The following is a 21,151-nucleotide window of genomic DNA, read 5'->3' on the forward strand; positions in this document are numbered from 1 at the left end:
CTTCACATTTTATAAGACTAGGATAATACTCCAAAATTCAGTCACAATCTTTTCACTTTGTGAGCACGAATAAAAATTGTTTAAGGAAACCCAAAAGCCTGTAGGGTATATGCGATGATTTAAGCGAGGAAATAATAGATAAATAGAATAACTAAAATTAATTTATTTAAATGAATATATATATATATATATTTGCGTAAGATCGGATCGGGTGTTCATCCAATCCTCGTAGAATATTCATAGTACTGCAAGCACTTTTGGGAGTTAGAGGAGTTTCGTATAATATCTTTAAGTGTGGCACTTGATTTAGCTTCAGGTCCACATTTATCATATGTGAGTTGTTTAGTAAAATGTTATTGTATTTGTTTATGCTTCGTTTACGTATTTATGCACTTAAGTGGTATGTGTTAATAGATGTAAATGCACTCGTATGTCAAATTGGAATTCATACTGAGAATTTGCGGCTAGTTTTGATAGGTATGCAAATATGTATGTACTAATGATCAGTTATGAATATATATATGTAAGAAATTGCTTTAAGATCACGGTTTTCGTTATTTTCTTTTCATTTTCCATTCATTCGCAACAATTAAAGCTACATTTTCGACATGTTCGATTTAATATGGCCGAGTGCAGGAGATACAGCAATTGTTCCGATAATATTCATAGCTGCATAGCTTGGCCTGCACGGCCCACTTGCAATTGGGAAAGTTATCCACGCAGGGCGGTGCCTCGTCATTCTGGACCAGTTCGTTATTCAGATCTATACAAATACAAATCAGTTCAAATATATCTCAAATAGAATAACTCATTATCAAATACCTTCACATTTCTGGGTATTGCAGTTGCGATAGATGGGCTCCCTTAATGCGTATCGGCACTTTGAGGATTCCCGTAGAGCATTCTGCTTGTCGTCGTACTCCAGGCACTTGACAGTGCGTCGCTGGGTGCCGCCGTCGCAGCTTTTGGTGCACTGTTAAGAACAAATGCTTAATAATATTGGAATTCAATTGGAAAGTCCTTTCCACATACCTCAGACCAATCAGAGTAATGCCAGCGCGGCGCACAGTATTCAATCTCTTCGTGCGAGCAGTTCTCGAGCGGCTGCGGTCTTAGTTCCGTCTTGCACTCCTCGTCGTCCGTGATAAGCTGGTTCTTAATGCACAGCACGGTTCGACTACGGGTTAGATTGAAGCAATCGCCACTGCATGGCGACCAGGGTCCGGTAAACCAATCTCCCATTTCGCAGGCTGTTTGCTCGCAGGGCCTGCGGTTCTCTGGTATGTCGCGGGGTTCGCAACGCTCGCTTTTAGTTTTAGGGCGATCGCAAAAGATGGTGCGATACTGGATGCCCGGGCCACACGACGATGAACAGTACTGATTCCATTCGGACATTATCCAAACCGCATCGCTGGCAACTTTTGGTGCACGATGGCGCACGAGATGTGTTCCATTGGCCGCATCGGGATGGAGGTGCATGCGATAGCGGGCAGAGTTGCGGCGTCGCGCCTTGGGGCACTCACATTGCTTTTCGCTGGGCGGCTGCTCCTCCATGCAGGCGGCCTTATCCACGTGAATGACAATGCCCGACGCCAGCTCCTGGACGCAGCTCAGCTCCCGTCGCCGCACAGACTCCCCATGCTGGCAACGACATTCGCCCCACTCGTCGTGCCGCCAATAGGCCGGACACGGCTGTGTGTTGCAGTGCAGCAGATTCTCGTTCAGCACCGGCTTTTCCGAATGACTGCAACGACGCTGCGAATAGTAACGCACTGGATTCTCACGGGCGCAGCGCACGATAGGCGACTGGGTGCCGCCACCGCAGGACTTGGTGCAGGCACTGAAGCCAACCACCTTCCAGTTGAATTTACGCCTGCGTCCCGAGCGGATGCTGCTGCCAGAGCTGCCATCATCGCTGCCAGCACCAGCTTTTAGGAAGCCATCGCTACTCTCCAGAGACAATTCATTTTCCTCCGAGTCCGAGACAATGGGCAGAAGGTACTCGTACTTAATGCCAGGATTCAGTATATTGCTGTAAACCTGATTGCGAAAAAAAAGTGGAAGTAAGTCAACCATGAGACAATATATCTTGGACCTCTTGAAGTGCATACTAGGAGCTCCACAGGATCTTTGATGGGGCCCGTGCATGTGATCCACTCAGTGACGCCCTCGCCCTGCTGCACTCCATCGATGCGATGATAGTCAAAAGTTGCGCCCGCTGCCTCATATGATCCGCTCTCCGAGATCTCGTTCTCGCCATTGAAAATGTTCTTCTGTTCGCTTGTGCGCAACACTGAGAGAAAAATAGGCAATAATAAATATATATTTATAGAAGTATTTGAGGATTATAAGAAATATGACAATTTCAGTATTTTTATTATTATTATTATTATATGGAGAGAATATAATAATAGATTGCACCCAGTTGATATCAGATATATTGTAATATATATTGTATATTCGAGCAGCTAAAATTCGTGTTACTTTTATTTTTGCTAACTTTAAATGATATGATAAATGGAAAAGACTTAAATCAATATTCTTGACTTCGTTGCTCTTTAAATGAAAGCTCACAGAAATGAGGTCGAATAATAGTTAGATAAAATAATTTATAATTTTCTAAAAATCAATATTTTAATTATTATTGTTTTATTCGAACAGGACTATGTACACACACACACACACACACACACACACACACACACACACACACCCATATATCTATTCACAGAAATACTTTAGCACAAGCGCCGCTCTCTGCGCTTTTCACTTACTCCACCTTGTCGCTATGGGAAATAAGTAATAGACTTTGTTTTTCAATTTTGAAGGAAACTTGAAGAAGTTATTCAATTACTCAAATATTCAATTATGTATTAATAAATCATACACAATTACTAAGGACGTCAGTAGATCGTCGCTCTGAGTCAGCTGAATTGCATACACTTAATTGAGCAGATAAATAAATAAATAAATAGATGCCAAAAAACATTAAGTTCAAGCTACACACATGTAGTGCCAATATACTCTTTTACACATTATAAGCATTGCATGTTTTATAATTTATAATAGACCAAAAAATGTTTATAGCTAGAATTATATAACATTATAAATATTTTACTTTTTTATGAATGCTGTTTGGATTACACAGGACGTATGCCCTCTGATTCGCAGTATACCAATCAATATGTAAGTATAGTGTTTAGCTTACCAAGTAAATTCGCACTGTTCTTGAGTTCAGTTATGGATATATTGGAAGCACCCGATGGTATTGTGGCCACATGCACGTAAGCGTCCTCTGGCAACGGATCGCGCGTAAAGATTCCAGTTACGGGACGGCAGAGTAGGCCTCCGCAGCTGACTGAACCGCTATTAGCGTACAGGCCCTTTATGGAGCCATTGCCAAGAACGGCCTGTAATTACACAAATCAGAATATATATGTATGTTATGTCTGCTGTATATATATAGAGCGATATATAGATGGTATAATTGATTTCAATTGAAACAAATCAAAGCATTTTGCTTTGTTTACAAAGATGGCAAATGGGACAAAGGAGGAGGTGGGGGAAAGTGGAATTCTCGACAGATGTCCAAATTGACTCACCAGCCAGGTTAACGCCAAGTGCCACAGCCAAGGCATACCGCACACTAAATAATATATATGCTGTATATATATTTTATAGGCAAGCTGATGCTATATTTTCTTTGTTTATGCGGGCAATTTTATTGTTTTATTTATACTGGATGTCAGTGCACTACATAAACAATAACAATTTACTATATGTGCGTAAAATAAATTAAATTATAAATTGCGAATAGGCTGACTTTGAAGTGCTCCACATGAGTATATACAACATATGTTAGCGTGCACAGTTAAAACTAAAATTTATAGAGATGATCGCTAATGACAGGTATGGAATATAGCAGACAGGCCTGGATTCATAATGATCAGTATATACAGTATATCAGTATCAGTATATACTCTATGTTAGCAAAACATGTATACCCGCTCATCAAGAATATCCAGCATTTATTAAATGAAACACAATATGATCCAATTCATGCGACAGCATACATCATCTTATATATTGATCTGTATATAGAATATGCTGTTATATAAATGTTATAAGCTAACTGCCTAACCGCATATACCCGCTGAGCAAGGACATCAAACACATATCATTTGAACTACAATATGACATAATGAATGAGATAACAGACTCTGAGAGCTGCACTCAAATTTAAGCTGGTATGTAACAAGCTCACTATCCCAGCGAATATACTCCACAGCAGAAGCATCAAGAGTCAATGCAATTAATTACTGATATAGTAAACTCTATTTAAGTATTACAAATTGGCAGACTAACCGCATATACCCGCTCAGCAAAAGCAAATGAAACATATCAATTAAAATGCAATATGAGATACAATCGAGGATAGAGTGAGCCGTCAGCGATAGATATTTAAACCAATTGCCTGAGACAACGTATATACCTTCTCAGCAAGAGCATCGAAAAGCAATTCAATTAAAATACAATATTGAGTAGAAAATAAATATATGCAAATAGCTCGGTTGTGGGCGAAGGTGCAAATGGAATTTATATTCACTTCCGCTCCAAGTGCGAATTGCCAATATCGAATTCTTAAGTGTCTGCATGTATGTACACATACATATATGTATGCACATGTATATATATGTTTATATCTGAATATATATGCCAACATTTATATTGAAGTTGTGATAAACTCGTAAATGTCTGATGGCTATTTGCTGATCGCTCTGAGTGCCATGCGGGCGACTATCATCGAGTGTGTAGTACAACACCATTTCGAAGCAAAAGATAATTCTGTTTTAATGGCCAACAGGCAGCAGCAACAGCAACAGCAGCAGCAACAGCAGCCGCATTTGACGCACTTTTGCAAGTTTACGATGGCCACATTTCACTTGGCCACAGACTCACTTGGTTGTTTACGACCTGACCAGCGCAAGATTAAAGTGCTTTTTAAATACCCTACATTAAATAGAAGAAGGGTATATAAATGCTAGTGATTTATTAAAATAATAATTCGATAAGTCATACATTAGATATAGATATTAAGAGGCAGCTACACTTTACCAAACAGCTAAGTAAATACTTTATATTTAAGTTATATACAGTACCAATATAACTTGCAAAATATCCTTTTTCTCTTGCTCTTTATCACTTTTAGCTGCAACTCAATAGACTAAAACAAAAGGTGCGGTTTCGAATCGATTTTCCTAATAAAAAGTTTAATTACACTTTAACTATATTAAATACTTAAAAACCTAACAAAAAATAATAAAATAAAAATATTGATAATTTAGCCTACAAATTTAATTGGTATAATGAGCTTATAATTGACATGGGAACTCTTAAAAGCAATAATTCTATAAAAGTGATCAATAGATAAGATTTCATTCGGGGCATTCACCCAAAAAGCGCAAAGCGCCAACCTAATTAGTAGTAATACAAATTCTACAAAATTTAATTTGGTTTTTAAAAATATATACCTTGTCATAAAATGTTTATAATATATGTAATATATTAAATATATATATATATATATATATATATATATATATATATATTGCATATATTATAAACATTTTATGAGAAGAAGTTCTCATAAAAAGAGGGTGTTATACAGCACATCACATCTACAGTTTAAAATTCTTAAGCACGTTTCAATTTCTATTCATCAACAGCTTATTTTTCACGCACATCTAAATTAATATATATACCACAAAACTTAAGTATATATATTAGCAAAATTTGTATATTTAGTGGCTATCAAATTTACATTTTTATGGCAACTTTCGATATTAGATATACATAAGTGTTTTAAAATAGCTTTAGCTAAGATCACATCACTAGGAGAGGACATTACAATAGCCATAAGACTAAATCTAAAATCCACTATATAGACAAGAGAAAGCCTGAAATATATATATAAATATATATATAAATGTATTATTCAATCTGGCCACAATTGAGCAAAACTAATTCTGACGTAGATTTGAATTTCAATTAAAAATTAAAAACAAAAATAGGCTGAATTTTCGAGAAAGCGGCAAATGGATCTAATTAAAGAATTCAAAAACAATTTAAGTATATTAGTACATTGCGTAAATGCATATTGTACATATAGTTATGGGAATATAATGTCTTCAAGTGTAAGTCTCAAGTGTTTTGCACAAATTGCCAAAAGAAAAAAAAGGTTAAAAGTTTTTTAAAATTTCTGTACGTTTGAGCGGTAAAAAATGTAGTAACTTAATTATTCCTCGACAGTTATCCAAGAAGCTTTCTTATGAATTTCAGTAAAATAATTACTAAAATATAACAATAAAACACTAGCATGATAATTATTTAAAAAAATTTGTTTAAAAATTGATGTCAAATTTAAAATCAATTTTCATAATATCAAGTTTTGAATGTTTAAAAACTTTAAGTAAAATATTACCACTTCAAAAAGAACGTCATTAAGCATTTATGAATTCTTTAAACAAAAATATATATATTTAATTTCAAAAATGTTGAAAAAAATATGTAGCAAAGGTCAACTCAAATATTAAAATAATTATATGTTTATTAAAGCTAAGGAGAAAAAAATGAAAATAGGAATAAACTATTATTGTTAAAATATTAATATTTAAAAATTGTAAAAAATATTAATTTCTAAAAAAAGTTATATCTAAAAATGCTTGATTAACATCTTTGAAAAAAAAAAACTTGTGCTTAAATATTTGACTAAATTATATCATTATTATTATTATTTTTTGATTGTTTAAGAAACATTTAAAGCCGACCAATTTAAATTACATTATTTTATTAGAATAACAATATTATTATTTACAGAGTTTTTTAGACTTTAATTTTTGTATTATCTGATTTCCGATTGATTTTTATATATTTTTTGTTAATTTAGTTTTTTAATTTTTAACGGGTTTTTGATTTTCCTTGATTGTTCTTAAACGATAAAACGATGCGCGATTCTTAAAGATACGAATACGCATGTGCTGCGTGCTTCGATTCGCGGCGCTAACTAAATATTCGGCAAGGCGATTCATTTATTTCTAAAGAGTTTTTCATAACTCGAAGTGTGTGTGCACCACAGACACAGTCAACAAACGCTTTTTATGATCGCTCACCCAGCGAGAGAAGTATATTGGTTTTGTGCCATGCCCGCCGAGCCATTCGTCCGTCTTTCTGTCTGTTTGTAGTTTTACAAATTTAGTAAGTGGGTTACTTAAGAAGATTAATATTCTCCTTATATATATATTAGCTATATTCTGTAAATCGGAAAAGCCTCTAGAGATAAACACCTCTGCAGGTGTTAGGCATATGAAATAATATTTATACTAATAGTGAACGAGTAAGGCGAAGTTGCTTACACCCGACTGCTATTTTTTATGGACTGCTCTTGGTATATGACTGATACACACATACAGACACTGAAAATAAGCTCTCGTTTTTTGCTTTGTACTATCCAGCAAGAAGCTGAGCTATTCGTGTGTAATATATATTGAAGAAGAGCAGGTATTTATTGTAATTGAGAATGTTACGAATATCTAATCAAAGTCGTGTACTCATTTGCATTCACATGGCCTTAATAAATTGGAATAACAGCTAAGCGATTAATGGAACGAGCATAAATTGTGACTAGTTGTTAATTAATGGAACTACTGTGCGAGCTGATAGCGTGTTTTATCTACAATCAGTTATAATTGTTATTGTTAGTTTTATTATACGAGCGAGTGGTATTAACATTCACCTTGCAAATGCCGTCGACACATATTGCCCGGCCCACTAGAGTGGACCGATTGGAGCGATAATACTCAGCGGGCCTCTGGCAGGGGGTGCCATCAATAACCGTATCATTGAGTGTGGCAAAGTATTTCATGCCCAAAGGCTTGCAGTTCAGCTCGCACTCGGCATCGTCTGATAAAGAAAGCGAAAGTCAATTACAGACAGATTCCTCAAATATTTATATACATATATATGTATATAATCCGTACCTTTAATGTATGGCTCCCAGTTGTATTGACGACCCTGAAAGTCAACTTTATTGTATGCAGCACATTGATATGCACGAATATCCATTGATTCCATTGGACAGGGAAGGTCATTGCATATCTGATAGCGTTTCGAGAGGCCCACACAAGTATCACTCATATATACTCTACTGGTCGTAGAATTTCTGCAAAATATAAAGTTACGAATAAGATAGATATTTTGGGAAGTCCCTAAAACAGACTATTAACATATTATTATTATCTCACTCTAGATTAAATCAGCATACTTTATTTACGCAATAAAACGCTTTAAAAGTGGATAGTGAGGGTATAAAGATTTTGTAAAAAATTATGTAACAAGCCTGTTACATAGGTTAGCGGAACCTACTCTAAAAATATATATATTCTCAATCAGGAGGAGCAGCGGACTCTTCAGTCTGTCTGTCCGTGAGTCCATGCGTATGGAGGCCAAGATCTCCGAAAGTATTAGAATCACATTACAAATTGAGGTCCTTCTTCTACTTTAAGCGTCTTTAATCGATGAAAACGATTAAATCTTATATAAAATTTAAGATATATTATATATATTTTGAAGTTTAAGACGTAGGTCAAACAAAGATTATTTAATTAAATGATGAATATTCATGACCTTATAACCTTATAGCGATGTATACATAAGCTCAAAATTGTGTTTATACTCGGCATTAAATTGACGGTATTATCAAGTGTCGCAGCTCTTACAATAAAACTCTTAGTTCTTTATAATACAGAAGCTAATTATATGTTAAAGCATTAAATCAGATCTTTTCTATCCAGAACATAAAGATGTCAGCTATAATTAAAATTTTAAGATTTCTTTTCAACTCTCTGCAAGCCGAGCATATAAAAGTAGATTAAATAATAAAATTCATATAAAAATAGATAAAAGTATTAAAATAATATATTATCATTATCTCAAATTCTAGATTTTTGAATACCCTTGACTGAATTATAAGCATTAAGAATTATTTATAAACCAGTTATCAAAAATTTGTTTGGGTTCTTTCCAAGTCTTTGCTAAGTCCAAGTAGTTTCCCTCTTCATTTAAATAAACTATTAAAAAGCTTAAATTTTTACCGTTTTTTTATTAAAATTTATTTAATTTAAGTAAGTGAGTAGCCAAATGAAAATTAAACTTCAGCTCAAATCATTTCAATGCTTTTTAAAGATGAAAGGAAAATGAATTCTTAGTTCAGTTCAGCGAATTTCGCTTTGAGGTATTCGATCAGTTCGGCGTTAGGAGGATTTCTGATTTCATAGAGCACCTTGTGCTTATCATCGATGGAAACGGAATCGGCAATAGCTGCTTGAGCTTGAGCCTTCAGGTCTTTAATCTCGGTGGCGTACTTAACATCAGACTCGCCCAAAACTTTCTCGAAGAACTCAACGCCACTCTTCAGATCGCTGTTGAGCTGTGGCAACGCATCGCTCTTAAGGAAGTTCACGAATTCGGGACTGAAGCCCTTCTCCAGGTTCAAGAAACCATTCTTCTTGGCTTCAAAGTCGGCTTGCTTCTGCAGGCTCTCTAGTTCGGCAACGACCTTCTCAAGATCAGCCTTGAACTCACCCTTGGCCAGGAGCGACTTGTAGAAGCTGATGGCACCCAAAATATCCTCATTGATTTGATCTTCTTGCAATTTGGATTGCACGAATTTGCCGAATTCTGGAGAAAACTGCGAGGGCACTTCGTTCACCAGAGTCTGTTTGGCGTTGAAGTCCTCGGTCTTCAAGGCGGTTTCATAGATGCCGATCAGTTTCTTGAGTTCCTCCTTGTGGGAGCCATCATCGTTGGCGAGGTATTTCTCATACTGCTGCAGCTGTCCGCGAATATGAATATTCAAGCCCTCAGCAGGATTCTCCGACAACACGCACTACAAATATGCGGCAGCTTTATAACTCTGTTGACAGCCATAGATTAGTTCTGTTAGACATACCTGCACAGCAAGTGCCAGAGACAGAAGGCAAATGGTCAACAATCTGGACATTCTGATATAAAAGTGTTAAGTGCACAACAGCTCCAATGCGTTGATTGCCGGAAACTCAGGCTTTTCAAAACTCAGATCTCGTATTTATAGCAAAAATCTGTTCTCAGCATTGGGCTTTTTATTATTTTTTTAGTCGGTCATCAAAACAAGCGTACAAAGTCTGGCATTGTTCAGATCGAGCCTTGTTTTTGTAGTTGTTATTGCTTTTCTCGACTTGTTGGGATTTCTCTTTAGCTGAAAACAAGTCCAAAATGTCGAGAGAGACAAATAGCCGAGCCGTATGCTCAATATTATACGACTAACAGATACCCTGTATATATATATATATATATATATGTATATATATTATAATAGAAAAGCAAGCTAGTTGAAATACCCGCTAAAAACTGGCATAGATTCTAAATATGATATTCAACAGTATGTATTTGGGCTTTGTTTAAATATTCAGTTATTCCCCTCGATTAAGGGAAGAGCGTAGACATGTTTTAAATAACGGCAAATATATACAATTTCTATATAACTAAATGGTATACAGGTTTCCGTGATACGGTTCTCTTGTTTCTTGTTGTTTTTTTTTTAAATTTCTTGAATTTACGAGCCACGTCGAACGGAATTAACGTTTGTTCACAAAGTGGATTAGTTAAGTCAATAATTAACTATTTTAGACTTGGATAAATAAAACTGAAGGAAAAAAACTCAAAATTGATTATTTATGTACATGAGATGGAAAAATACAGGCGAAGCTAAAACGGAAAGTGCCTCTGAACAGCCAAAAGATACCCTGTACAGCTGGCAAAGTGCTTCCAAGCGTATACGGAATATTAAATAAAGAAAACGCTAAGCAATAAAAAAGAAAAAAATATAAAATTGATTTCAGATATTTGCAATATATGCAAAAATATTCGACGGTAGAGTAATATCTACAGCGTCTATGCACCGCTTCAACTTTGCTTTCATATCATATGCGGCATATATATCTCTCTTAAATGTTGACAAAACAATTAGCATGAATTACTTTTCAGCCAAAATGACGCTAGACGCATACAAAACTGAGCCAAAAAAAACCCCAGAGCTTGAGGAAAAAACCTGTTTTGGTTCAAAGGGATGACTAAGAATCAACAGACAAATATTATCCGAAGTCACACTTCACAACCTGGAAGTAGCTTCAACTGCTTTCCTTTACATGCAAAAGTCTATGCATACATATGAATATATATATATATAAATATATATATATAATGTATAAGTATAAATAAATATATACATATATATATATATATATATATATATATATACATATATATATATAAAGTGCAATATTGTAATAAGTTACATAATAACTTCATTGTCTTTGGAGAACGTTCCGAATCGCACGCAGATCTGGATAGCACAATCTCTGCCACGTGACAGGCCTCCGAAATGTCTTTTAATTATCCGATTTACCTATGTTCAGCTATTAGAGGTCATTTTGTTCAAGCATTAATAAAGACGCCGTTAAATTTGAATTGCTAATTAAAAGAACGAATCTTTTCGTGCTGCACCGAAGACAATATACACTCAAGAGAATTAAAACGAGTTACCCAAATGGCTCTATTAAATATATACACTTAGAGAAACTGGCACAAATTCAAATCTTTTGCTGTACAAGAAAAATAACACAAAAACTAAAGCTTAAAACTTTTCGCTGAAAATCGAAACTTTTATGCAATCTTACCAAATCTAAAAAGTTTTATTTTTTTATTAATTTTTTTACGGAATAAATTGTTTAAGTTATCTATTCGAAATATTCGACCAATATTTTCAAAAGCAACTTCTTTATTAAAAATACACTCAGCGAGTAGATGAGGCTCAACATTGTTAAAATCTACTTTTGAACGTTACTACAACATTCATCATTATATAAACTAACGAAAATTAAACTTCTAATAACTTCTCATGAAAGTTCGCTTGAATTTGAAGCTTCAACAAAAACTGTGAAAATATTATTTTTCACTTGAATTCAAATTAAATTAATCAATAAACTTTTTAAGCAGAAACGCTACAGTGACTCCATGAATAATCATACACTGAGCGAAAAATTATAACCTAAAGACTATGTTTTTCTCTTATAAATCTAAATCTTAAGTAAGGAAATAGCTTAGATATAGTAGCTGGATTTGAATGTATTTAGTTTATTATTATTATTTTTCCTTTAGATTTAAAATAATATCTAGGAATGTCAGAAGAAACTTAAAATATGTCAGACAGGCTAAAGTTCACTCAGAATTAAAATTCAAATCAATTTTTATTTGAATTATATATTTAGTTTATTTATTTATTTAATTTATATCTCTGAAACACTTACCGATCAATGCACTTGCGAGTCTGATGCATTACGCCGCCTCCACAACTGCGGGAACATTCACTCCAGGGATTCCAATTAGCCCATCGAGGAAAGGGCCTAAGCTTGGGCTTGGGCTTTCTAGAAGTCGTAGTCGTAGTCGTAGTCGTTGTGGCAGTTGAGGGAACATCATCCAACTTCCGTAATGTCAATGCAGTGGTCAATACATCGGGCTCTTCAGCTATTAAAGATTTCGTTGCCAAAGTTGGCGCCGCAGTTGTCCACATTTGCGATACTTCAGTTGAGTTGGCATTTTTTAATACTTCTTGCTCGTCGAGGCTACGTAGATGAGGCGTTTGGGTTAAGACGGTGGGCAACACGTTAATGTTGGCATCGCCAATCATATTGCTATTGATAGAGCTTGTTTCGTTTTCCGTGTATACCTCATTGATGCTTGAGTTCTGCTTTGTTGAAGGTTCTTTGTTTATCAGCCATAGCTTAGCTGGCTCAAAAGATGCTTTCCATTTGGTATATTTGACTTTTTCCGTTCTGAGTTTATGTCGGTTTAGCCATTCTTGGTGTTTCTGCAATATATGTGATTGGGTATTATTAAAGGAATTGATTATTTATGGGTATAAACATACAAACAAACGTCCTCTACTCTGACATCCCCGACTAGGAGTTGCTATGAACAATGACTACAGCTAGCTTTTCAATTATTTATGATATGTGTTTCTTATGCAGCTTCTTCTGTCTACAGTACTTCACTGAGTACATAAAGTCATGAAGATCTAAATGATCTTAATGACATCTTTAATCAATGTTTATGTTATCGCAATTGCGTGTGTAAAAAAGCTGAAGTCTTTAAAATTGTATATGTATTAAATTTTTTCAAAATATGAAGAAGATGAAGACAAATATCCTAATACAAAGTTGCGTATAAGAAATAAAATCAAATATAAAAATAAAATTATAAATACATTTTAGCCTCAATATTTACAGGTTGGCATAGTTCATCATAGACTTCATACATAAGCAGACAGGCAATTAGATAGATAGATAGATCAGCTCTAGACTACACTTACACGGATAGTTAATACCCCTCCCATATATATATGTTAAGGGTAAAAAAGTATCACTACTCGGAAGAACTTACCTTAATTCGTTCTAATGTTGATGTGTCCGCAACAATCAATTGCGCTAAAGCTGCAACAACTAGGCAAATGCTAAAAAGTAGAATAATTAAAGTTAATGAACACGTCGATTCGTGTATTGAGTTCTAAGTGTGACTTACGACAATATATATATATAATTTGCCATTGTATTGCAATTAATGTACTCTCGGACTACATAGGAATGCAACTAATCTGAAAGAGGGAAGCAGAAATAGGTTTTGTTAATCATTTAATAAAATTACATATTATTATTATTTTTATCACTATAATTAAGGTGTTAATTGAAAAGTGAAGTGTTATGAACTAGTCACACTTTAATATTGATTTTTAAAGGGGTCCCCGACCTTAACCAATGCCTTTCCTTGTCTATTTTTTTTTGCAATTATCTAAAAGTAGCTTTGGGAATTCGACCAGCTACGTTTTATAGATATTATATGTGTATAGCTAACAATATATTCCCTGGCGATGGCGTCCCCTGTGAATTGCTTGCGTTAAAATAAAATCAATTAAGTCAATTAATTTCAAATGGAAAAAACAATTAAATACGACTGCAGTGAGAAAGCTATAAACATATTTACTTAACTCATCAGATGGGCCTGACAATTAAGTTCAAAATCCACAAATGGGAATGCTCTAGCAGGGTATCATATATTAATGCTCTAGTAAAATATTGAGTTTTTCGATTTGTCTATATTACTAACTGCAGATTCTACTGTTAATCCTTATTGCCTAGTCCTTGATATATTCCTAAAAGTGGACGGCACAAATATTAAGACTTCTAAATACTTTCATTTTTATACAGACAGGCGTAATTTTGGAGCATATATTTTTGGTACCGTAAACAGACGTTTACTAAGTTCATGGCAAATCGGCAAATATATTTGCTAAAACTTAAGCAATCCTATTTGAGGTGCATAAATACTTCGTAAACTCAAAAAACTTTACGCTTTCAGGAGCACAGCTGGAAGTCTAAAAAGTCACAAGCTAATTACTGTTAACTTCCTCTATTGATGTACTTAAGGACGTGGCAAATCCGAATTTATGGATCGGTCGCGCACGACCTCAGCTTTACTCATTATGATTCCATTTGCTCTCGAAGTGAATAGAGTATATTGGTTTTACGCAATATGTATCTTTCATTGTCTCTTACCATAAGCTTACAAAACTTGTTCATGATTTATTCTACAGATTAGTTCTGCGTTAAAAACATCAGATTTTTCATTCAGTTCCAGACTTCTGGAGCGGGTTGAAGATATTAAATGTCTTTTAAAGAAGTAAACTAATAAATCATCAAATTTCTAAGTTAACTAAATTAATGATTTATTTAGCTCTGTCACAGAAGACACATAGCTGTCAAAGCGTACAGACACATTGGAATGTTGAAATGAAATATAAAGATAAATATATCTATTTCAATTTGCACATACACTTAGAGAAAATCAAAAATGAATTAAATTGTTTTATGTATAGTTTTCTGTAGATCGACTAGCTTAACAAATTCTTTAATTTGCATATACATCATTCTTAAGTAAATATAAAGTAAAATAAAACTTGACTCTTCCAGCAATTTTATAACAATTAGAAGATTAATTAGCCCAAATAAATTTGTTCTTACTCAAATAAAATTAGCAACAAATATATATGTTGCTGCATCTAAATACAGATCGACTTCGTTCTGTTGCCACAACTAACACTTTTATTATTTTTCATATATCCTTGAATAGAAAAAGTTTTGTAAAAATAAATATATAAATTGAAATGCAAATATTTCTTTGTTTTTAGAGCAATATATTAAAAATGTGATTTGATTCACATTTATTGGAAGCCATTTCCTTTCATTCAATATCTTATATCTTATCCTAACGCGTTTCTCTGAGTGTATGCGTTCTGTTAGCCGTGCGTACATAGATTCGTTGCGAATGTTTGAATGGGTTTCAACACATTTCTATGTACACATCATCCAAAGCTTATTTCTGTTGCGGATGCTTTTACGCATAGCTGAGCTTAAAAAACGAAAAAACAAAAACCAAATGTACGAAGAAAGAACGCATTGAAACATGTGATCATTAATCTGGTCGTAATTTGCGCTCGCTGCGACAGAGTTCGACACGCCCATCCCTCATTTATAATGAGCCGCTGTTCAGATCGGCTCGACTTAGCTCAGATCGGTTCCGAAATGAAACATTACATCGGCGAATGGCAAATTGCCTGAGTGAGTACGTATGTGTACATGCATTCATATGTACATATATATATATACACTGTTACCCATGGGCGGGTGCGACCAAATTAACTGCGTAGATTCGCTTTCAGCGATAGCGTCAAAAATTTTCGGGATGAAAAGAGAATATTATCAGCCAGCTCATCGGAAGTCGTTAGATCGAATAGACTAGCATATGTGTACATACGTTTGTATGTACACATATTGATGGGGCACATAGGAAGTCCATTATATATTTGAACATATTGGTGTATACCCTCGCAAAGAACTTTTAATATCCGAATATAATATAACTTGAGATCTTGATTACTGCATGCATATAATCGAAACACATAGGCCAACATTTGTGTTATATTTATAATATATCAGACATGGGAGAAAAGGTCATATAATCTTTCAATTTAAGTCTAACCAAAAATGTGTCTACCCAAGTCTTCAAATCTTAACTTACATATGCATATATTGGCATAAAGAAATTCCTGGATACCTAAGAAAAAAGTCATTGGTTAGTTTGCCAACTTACTTTAAGTCATATAAATAGTTTGAATTCATAAAAGTTTGTAAAATTATTAAAAAATTAAACGGATATTTTAAAATTTATATATTTCAAAATTTGCTTAAAATTTCCTTAGTAAATTCGTTATAACCGAATTTCAGTTTAGACCCGGCAAGTGTGGCAATTTTAAAGAAAATCTGAACTAAAACATATTTTAATACAAAGAACACAATAATATAATATAATATAGCAGAGTATCTGAACTTCATTAAATGTTAAACAAATAAAAATATAAATAAGTATATTATTTAGAGCCCACTTGCGAGCTGATTAAATCATAATAAAAACATTTAATTTTGTTAAACATTTCAAACAAAAATGTTTTTAAAGCTGCTAATTAAATAAACCATCTTGCCTCTGGATTTGTGCTTATATATATATATATATATATATATATATATATATAACGTGGTTTGTACTAGTTCCATACACTCATTAAACGTTACGTATATATACTTAATCTGAAGCCTATGAGCTATATTATCCACATTGTGCAAATTCAGCAAATCGCCCGTGACCATGCTACAAAAAGAGTGAAACAAATGCGAACTGAAGCAGTTGCTGGCATCGTTTAAATAATTTGGACATTTTTGAGCAATACAATAAAGACATACACATACACGTATATATGAATATCTACATATACAGACGGGTGTGTTCGCCTAGTAAGCTCCCATAGAACTTCATTCCCAGCTGCTTGACAGACAATGCTAGACAAATGGATACGATTCAAATAGTCATACACTATTGACCTTCATGGTGAATAGTTTTCAAAGTGAATGTTTCGAATACTTGGGCACTGCCCAACACTAACCCACATTATCCATATTAGATATTGCCTAATTTTTTTGCATGCGACACTTTTTTTTGGTAAGTAAAGATCTACTCATCTTGCATTGCTTGATTGATATGTAGAGCATAACCAATAACCTTTGCGGTCTATAGATTACTCAGAAACAAAAAAAAGGTGCCCTATATGGCTTTAACTAAATGCCAATAACCCCATATACGTTTCAATGTTATAGCTAGAAGGTATTAAGGTAAATTTTTAATATGTGATAATTTTGGAAATAGGTCACAAATCTTCAAATTAATTGTGTTAATTAATATAGAATTGTGTTTCGAAATTCATACTTCTCAAATATTATCAATTACTTATTTTAAATATTTTGACTAAATTTGTTTGTATATTATTAAATATACATATTAAATTATACATTAAATTATATATTAAAATATTAAAATTATTTTAATAGGAAATAAGAAATTAATTGAAATTAATTATTAATCACAGGATAATAAAAAATTTAATAATGCGGATATATAAAAAATACATATAATATTATAAAGCCGTAAAAAATAAATTCGAATAATTTTGTGTACTTTATCTTTTATCCTGATTAAAATGTATAACAAATATTTTAGTAAATAAATAACTTTGTATTCAAAAATTAATTTAAGTTAAATTTCTCTTAAGCTTCTAAAGTTTTGCATAAGTAATAAAATATTTATAATTTACCTTAATAATTTATAAATTAATGTTACGAGAAAATATTATTGGTTTCCTTTATTATCCTTAATAAATATATATATTAAAAAAATCTTATATATTGTTATATACAAAATTATATGTATTAAAAAATGTTTATGAGAATTATATTATTTTATTTACTAAAAATTGACTATATTCTCTAGATGATTTTAGATTGTACATATTAAAAAAATAAATATTAATAATAATATTACTTTGAAGTATCTTAAACTCCAAATAAAATTCATTAACTATTTCAACTAAGATTGACTTCTTTATTTCCTTTTATTTTCTTAGTATGTTTTATAAAATTAAATAATTCGTTTCGCGCATTTTATTTATTTAAAATGAACTAAATACAATTGATTTGAAAAATTAGAATCAGTCAATGCAATCAACGCCTAACCAACTGATAGCTCCGGAATGTAGTCAAGGCTATATATTGAAGCCAATTGGCTGCTAACAAGATGCAGAGAGTGCATCAGCATTAAGTAACTTTAATGAGCTCGCGCACTTCTCGAATATGTGTCAATCGAGCTATTTCCATAGCCATACATATTTCTGTACACATATAGACAGATATTTGTTAAAAAAATTTATATGAAGCTTATGTTTACAAGCTCTACTTGAAGAAGCTGCGAACAAGCCCTTTACAAAATGAGAGTTGTGAGAAGTGCCGAACTAATTGCATATTTATGCCTTCAAGAATTTCTACATGCTTCAATAAAAACGACAAATATATATGCGTATATACATATATACATAAATACAGATCGGATATGAAGTGTATTCAAACGGAAATCGAGTCAAGTGTCTGCAATATTTGCATTCGAGCTGAATAACAAATGCGTTTGCATTTGAAGTTTTTGGCCATTCAAGAAGTGTTTATGTTTATTTATGTTTGTTAAGTTTTTCCACATCTCATTTTATCATGTGCCTATAGATGGAATACGATTCGAGAAAAAAACAAAAACAGTTGCTGAGTGTACGTCAACAAGTGCGTTTTTTAAGAGAAAATTATGAATGAATGAAATTTTTAGTTATTTTGAAACAATTTAATTTATTGTTGTAAATAGGAAAGACGAAAATATTGCTCAAAAATCCATCTGAAATCAATTTTGGTAAAAAATGTATGTAAGTATTGGGTTATTTTGAAACATCTTAATTAATTTATCGTTTTCCCAAGGTTACACAATTTATAAAATATTCAGAGTTTGCAAAATAAATAAAATTAAATTAAATTATATTTTGTGAGCATATAAATATATATTGTAAGGAAATATAAATTATAAAAAAGAATACTGATTTAGTAAGCTGAGGCTCTAAAGTCTCCCCTTTTAGTGTTTCATATTATTATGATATTGTAAAATATTTAGTATAAAACAGTCATATATCGCATTGCTCATATTTCTCATATTTAACACTTCTAGCAAAAATGTTCAAGTATTTTTGAAGAGTTGCTTTACACATACAAAAGACTCGTAGTCAATATTTCAGCTACCTATCTACAATACCTAATGGCATAATTTTCGATTTTTATTATTTTACATTTATGTTCATAGATGTGGTCTATTGTCTTGTAAGATTGATTGATGCACTTGAGAATAAAGCCGGGAGGAGGAGGAGACTGAAATGTCATTGGGCCATAAGTGCATTTTGTAATTGTGACGTTGCGTTGAAAAGCTTATAGCCATCAAATATATTTCAATTTATTTGGTTTTTTCTTTTTTTCCTTCTCTTTTACTTTCAATGCGAGTTGGCCCCTTCCTTCATCCAGTTGTGATAGCTTTAAAAGGGGGCACGACGCGTGGCATTGTTTAAGATGTTGGTCACACGCTATCAACTCGGCCTTATGATGGGTTTATTACAGAAGTTGCAGTTGCAGACTGGAAAGTAGTTATCCATCGTATGCTCAACATTGAATACGCTAGCGCCTTGACATAGAGCTATCACACTGATATGATATGAAGCTGAGATAGATGTAGATATGATTATATGGCAGGAGTCATATAACAATCATAGATATAGATAAAGTTAAGATTCGCAATTGAAGCAGTGTAATTTAGAGATATTGAAACTATATAGCTTAGATATAAGATATATGATATAATGATAAGATTAGCTTTAGCAGTTAAATGCTATCACCTGTATTATGCCATTCATTCTACCAATATTGGTTATATGATATAGTGATCCAGAACAAAATACAGACTGGGAAATAAAACTATATTCCCTTCAGTTTGTCATCCTGAATAAGTAAACTGTTCCACTATAGAAGTCTGCAAAAATAGTCATTTAAAAAAACCTTTAACTTTCACTTAAATGCATTTTATATACGAAATTGATAGATTGAAAATATACTTTTATGCTTTGAGTATGGCTTGAATCTTGAATCTCTATGCAGATGACAGATCTATAGAAAAATATAGTATGCGACAAAATGTTTGAAACATCATGTATAAGACAATAAAATGTATTACCAAGGTTCGTTTCCTAGTTTCTGCCTAATCTTAAAAAAATTGCTTACCATTAGAAATAATTTAAAATTGTCGATATATAATTGCTTTATTTTTCAAATAATTTAGGTGCTTAAATATGACTATATGGTGTGTAAAGTCACTTTTTGTAAATTTCATAACTCACAAATGTTTCTGCATTGGCCAATAATCACTTGTATGGCACGCACATATATAAATCATAATATATTATTGCAATGTTTTCACCAACGGGGAATTTCGGGCGTGATAACGCTTGAGAAAACCCGCCTCCCAATTGTATATGCATATATTAACTAAAACTAACAAGTTCGAACAATTTCCCGATAGATTTTCGTTTCAATTAAAGCCGCCGTCAACATCGCGTGGTACGCAAATCCAAACTAAAATCGCTGGGAAATCGTTTTGGGAATTGAAGCGCGATGAAGACAGCCTCAGCGTGGCCTCAGTCGCAGCCGCAGTCGCGGCCAACGCAGACGCCAGCTACTGCCTGCGACACAGAACTGTAAAAGCGGGGGCGTGAGGTGGGGGTGGGTGGGGTGAACGAGTTGAATTGCTGACGGAGGCGCGCGCGCCCAAAAAGTCTGGATGATGCGTGCCTTACAACACTTCGAACGCGACACACTCAATGAGAGTGAGAACGGACAAGGGGGAGGGGGCAGAGTATGAGCGATACTGAAAGTGTGAGTGTAAATGTGAGTGCGAATGCGAGTGTGCGTGTGAGTGTGATTGAGAGTGTGTAAGTGCGTGTTGGAACATAAGGAATCTAGAGGCTGTTGTTACGCACTTTAAATCA

At 33.5% G+C, this 21,151-nt stretch overlaps 2 protein-coding genes across 6 annotated transcripts; both read right to left on the reverse strand.

The window, feature by feature from the left end:
• Nucleotides 1-199: 199 nt before the first annotated feature.
• Nucleotides 200-20,718, reverse strand: LOC111592632 (thrombospondin type-1 domain-containing protein 4). Of its 5 annotated transcripts, none has more exons than XM_023304971.2 (11): nt 20,504-20,718; nt 13,672-13,744; nt 13,534-13,603; nt 12,402-12,961; nt 8,037-8,218; nt 7,793-7,959; nt 3,209-3,410; nt 2,112-2,293; nt 1,033-2,040; nt 823-973; nt 200-763 (listed from the first exon to the last, which is right to left on the reverse strand). In XM_023304971.2, the coding sequence occupies exons 2-11, from the start codon at nt 13,695-13,697 to the stop codon at nt 618-620; spliced, it is 2,694 nt and encodes an 897-aa protein (XP_023160739.2). In that variant the 5' UTR covers nt 13,698-13,744; nt 20,504-20,718; the 3' UTR covers nt 200-617. The 5 variants fall into 5 exon arrangements, with proteins under 5 accessions (XP_023160739.2, XP_023160741.2, XP_023160740.2 ...); XM_023304973.2 differs by having other exon boundaries at nt 20,663-20,681; XM_023304972.2 differs by lacking the exon at nt 20,504-20,718 and adding an exon at nt 20,388-20,410.
• Nucleotides 9,154-10,124, reverse strand: LOC111592633. The gene is made up of 2 exons (XM_023304976.2): nt 10,007-10,124; nt 9,154-9,943 (listed from the first exon to the last, which is right to left on the reverse strand). The coding sequence occupies exons 1-2, from the start codon at nt 10,055-10,057 to the stop codon at nt 9,260-9,262; spliced, it is 735 nt and encodes a 244-aa protein (XP_023160744.2). The 5' UTR covers nt 10,058-10,124; the 3' UTR covers nt 9,154-9,259.
• Nucleotides 20,719-21,151: the final 433 nt, after the last annotated feature.

Source organism: Drosophila hydei, unplaced genomic scaffold (assembly GCF_003285905.1).
Source record: "Drosophila hydei strain 15085-1641.00,03,60 unplaced genomic scaffold, DhydRS2 tig00000149-arrow-pilon, whole genome shotgun sequence".
In the NCBI taxonomy this organism is placed as follows: Eukaryota; Metazoa; Arthropoda; class Insecta; order Diptera; family Drosophilidae; genus Drosophila; species Drosophila hydei.

What these genes read in the sequence shown, in the direction of transcription:
- LOC111592632 (XM_023304971.2), bottom strand. Translation starts at nt 13,697, where the DNA reads ATGGCAAATTATATATATATATTGTC. An exon ending in CTGGGAGCCATACATTAAAG is followed by an intron (nt 7,960 to 8,036) that starts GTACGGATTATA and finishes TTTCTTTATCAG; the next exon opens with ACGATGCCGAGTGCGAGCTG. An exon ending in ATTACTCTGATTGGTCTGAG is followed by an intron (nt 974 to 1,032) that starts GTATGTGGAAAG and finishes TGTTCTTAACAG; the next exon opens with TGCACCAAAAGCTGCGACGG.
- LOC111592633 (XM_023304976.2), bottom strand. Translation starts at nt 10,057, where the DNA reads ATGTCCAGATTGTTGACCATTTGCCTTCTGTCTCTGGCACTTGCTGTG. An exon ending in CTCTGGCACTTGCTGTGCAG is followed by an intron (nt 9,944 to 10,006) that starts GTATGTCTAACA and finishes GCATATTTGTAG; the next exon opens with TGCGTGTTGTCGGAGAATCC.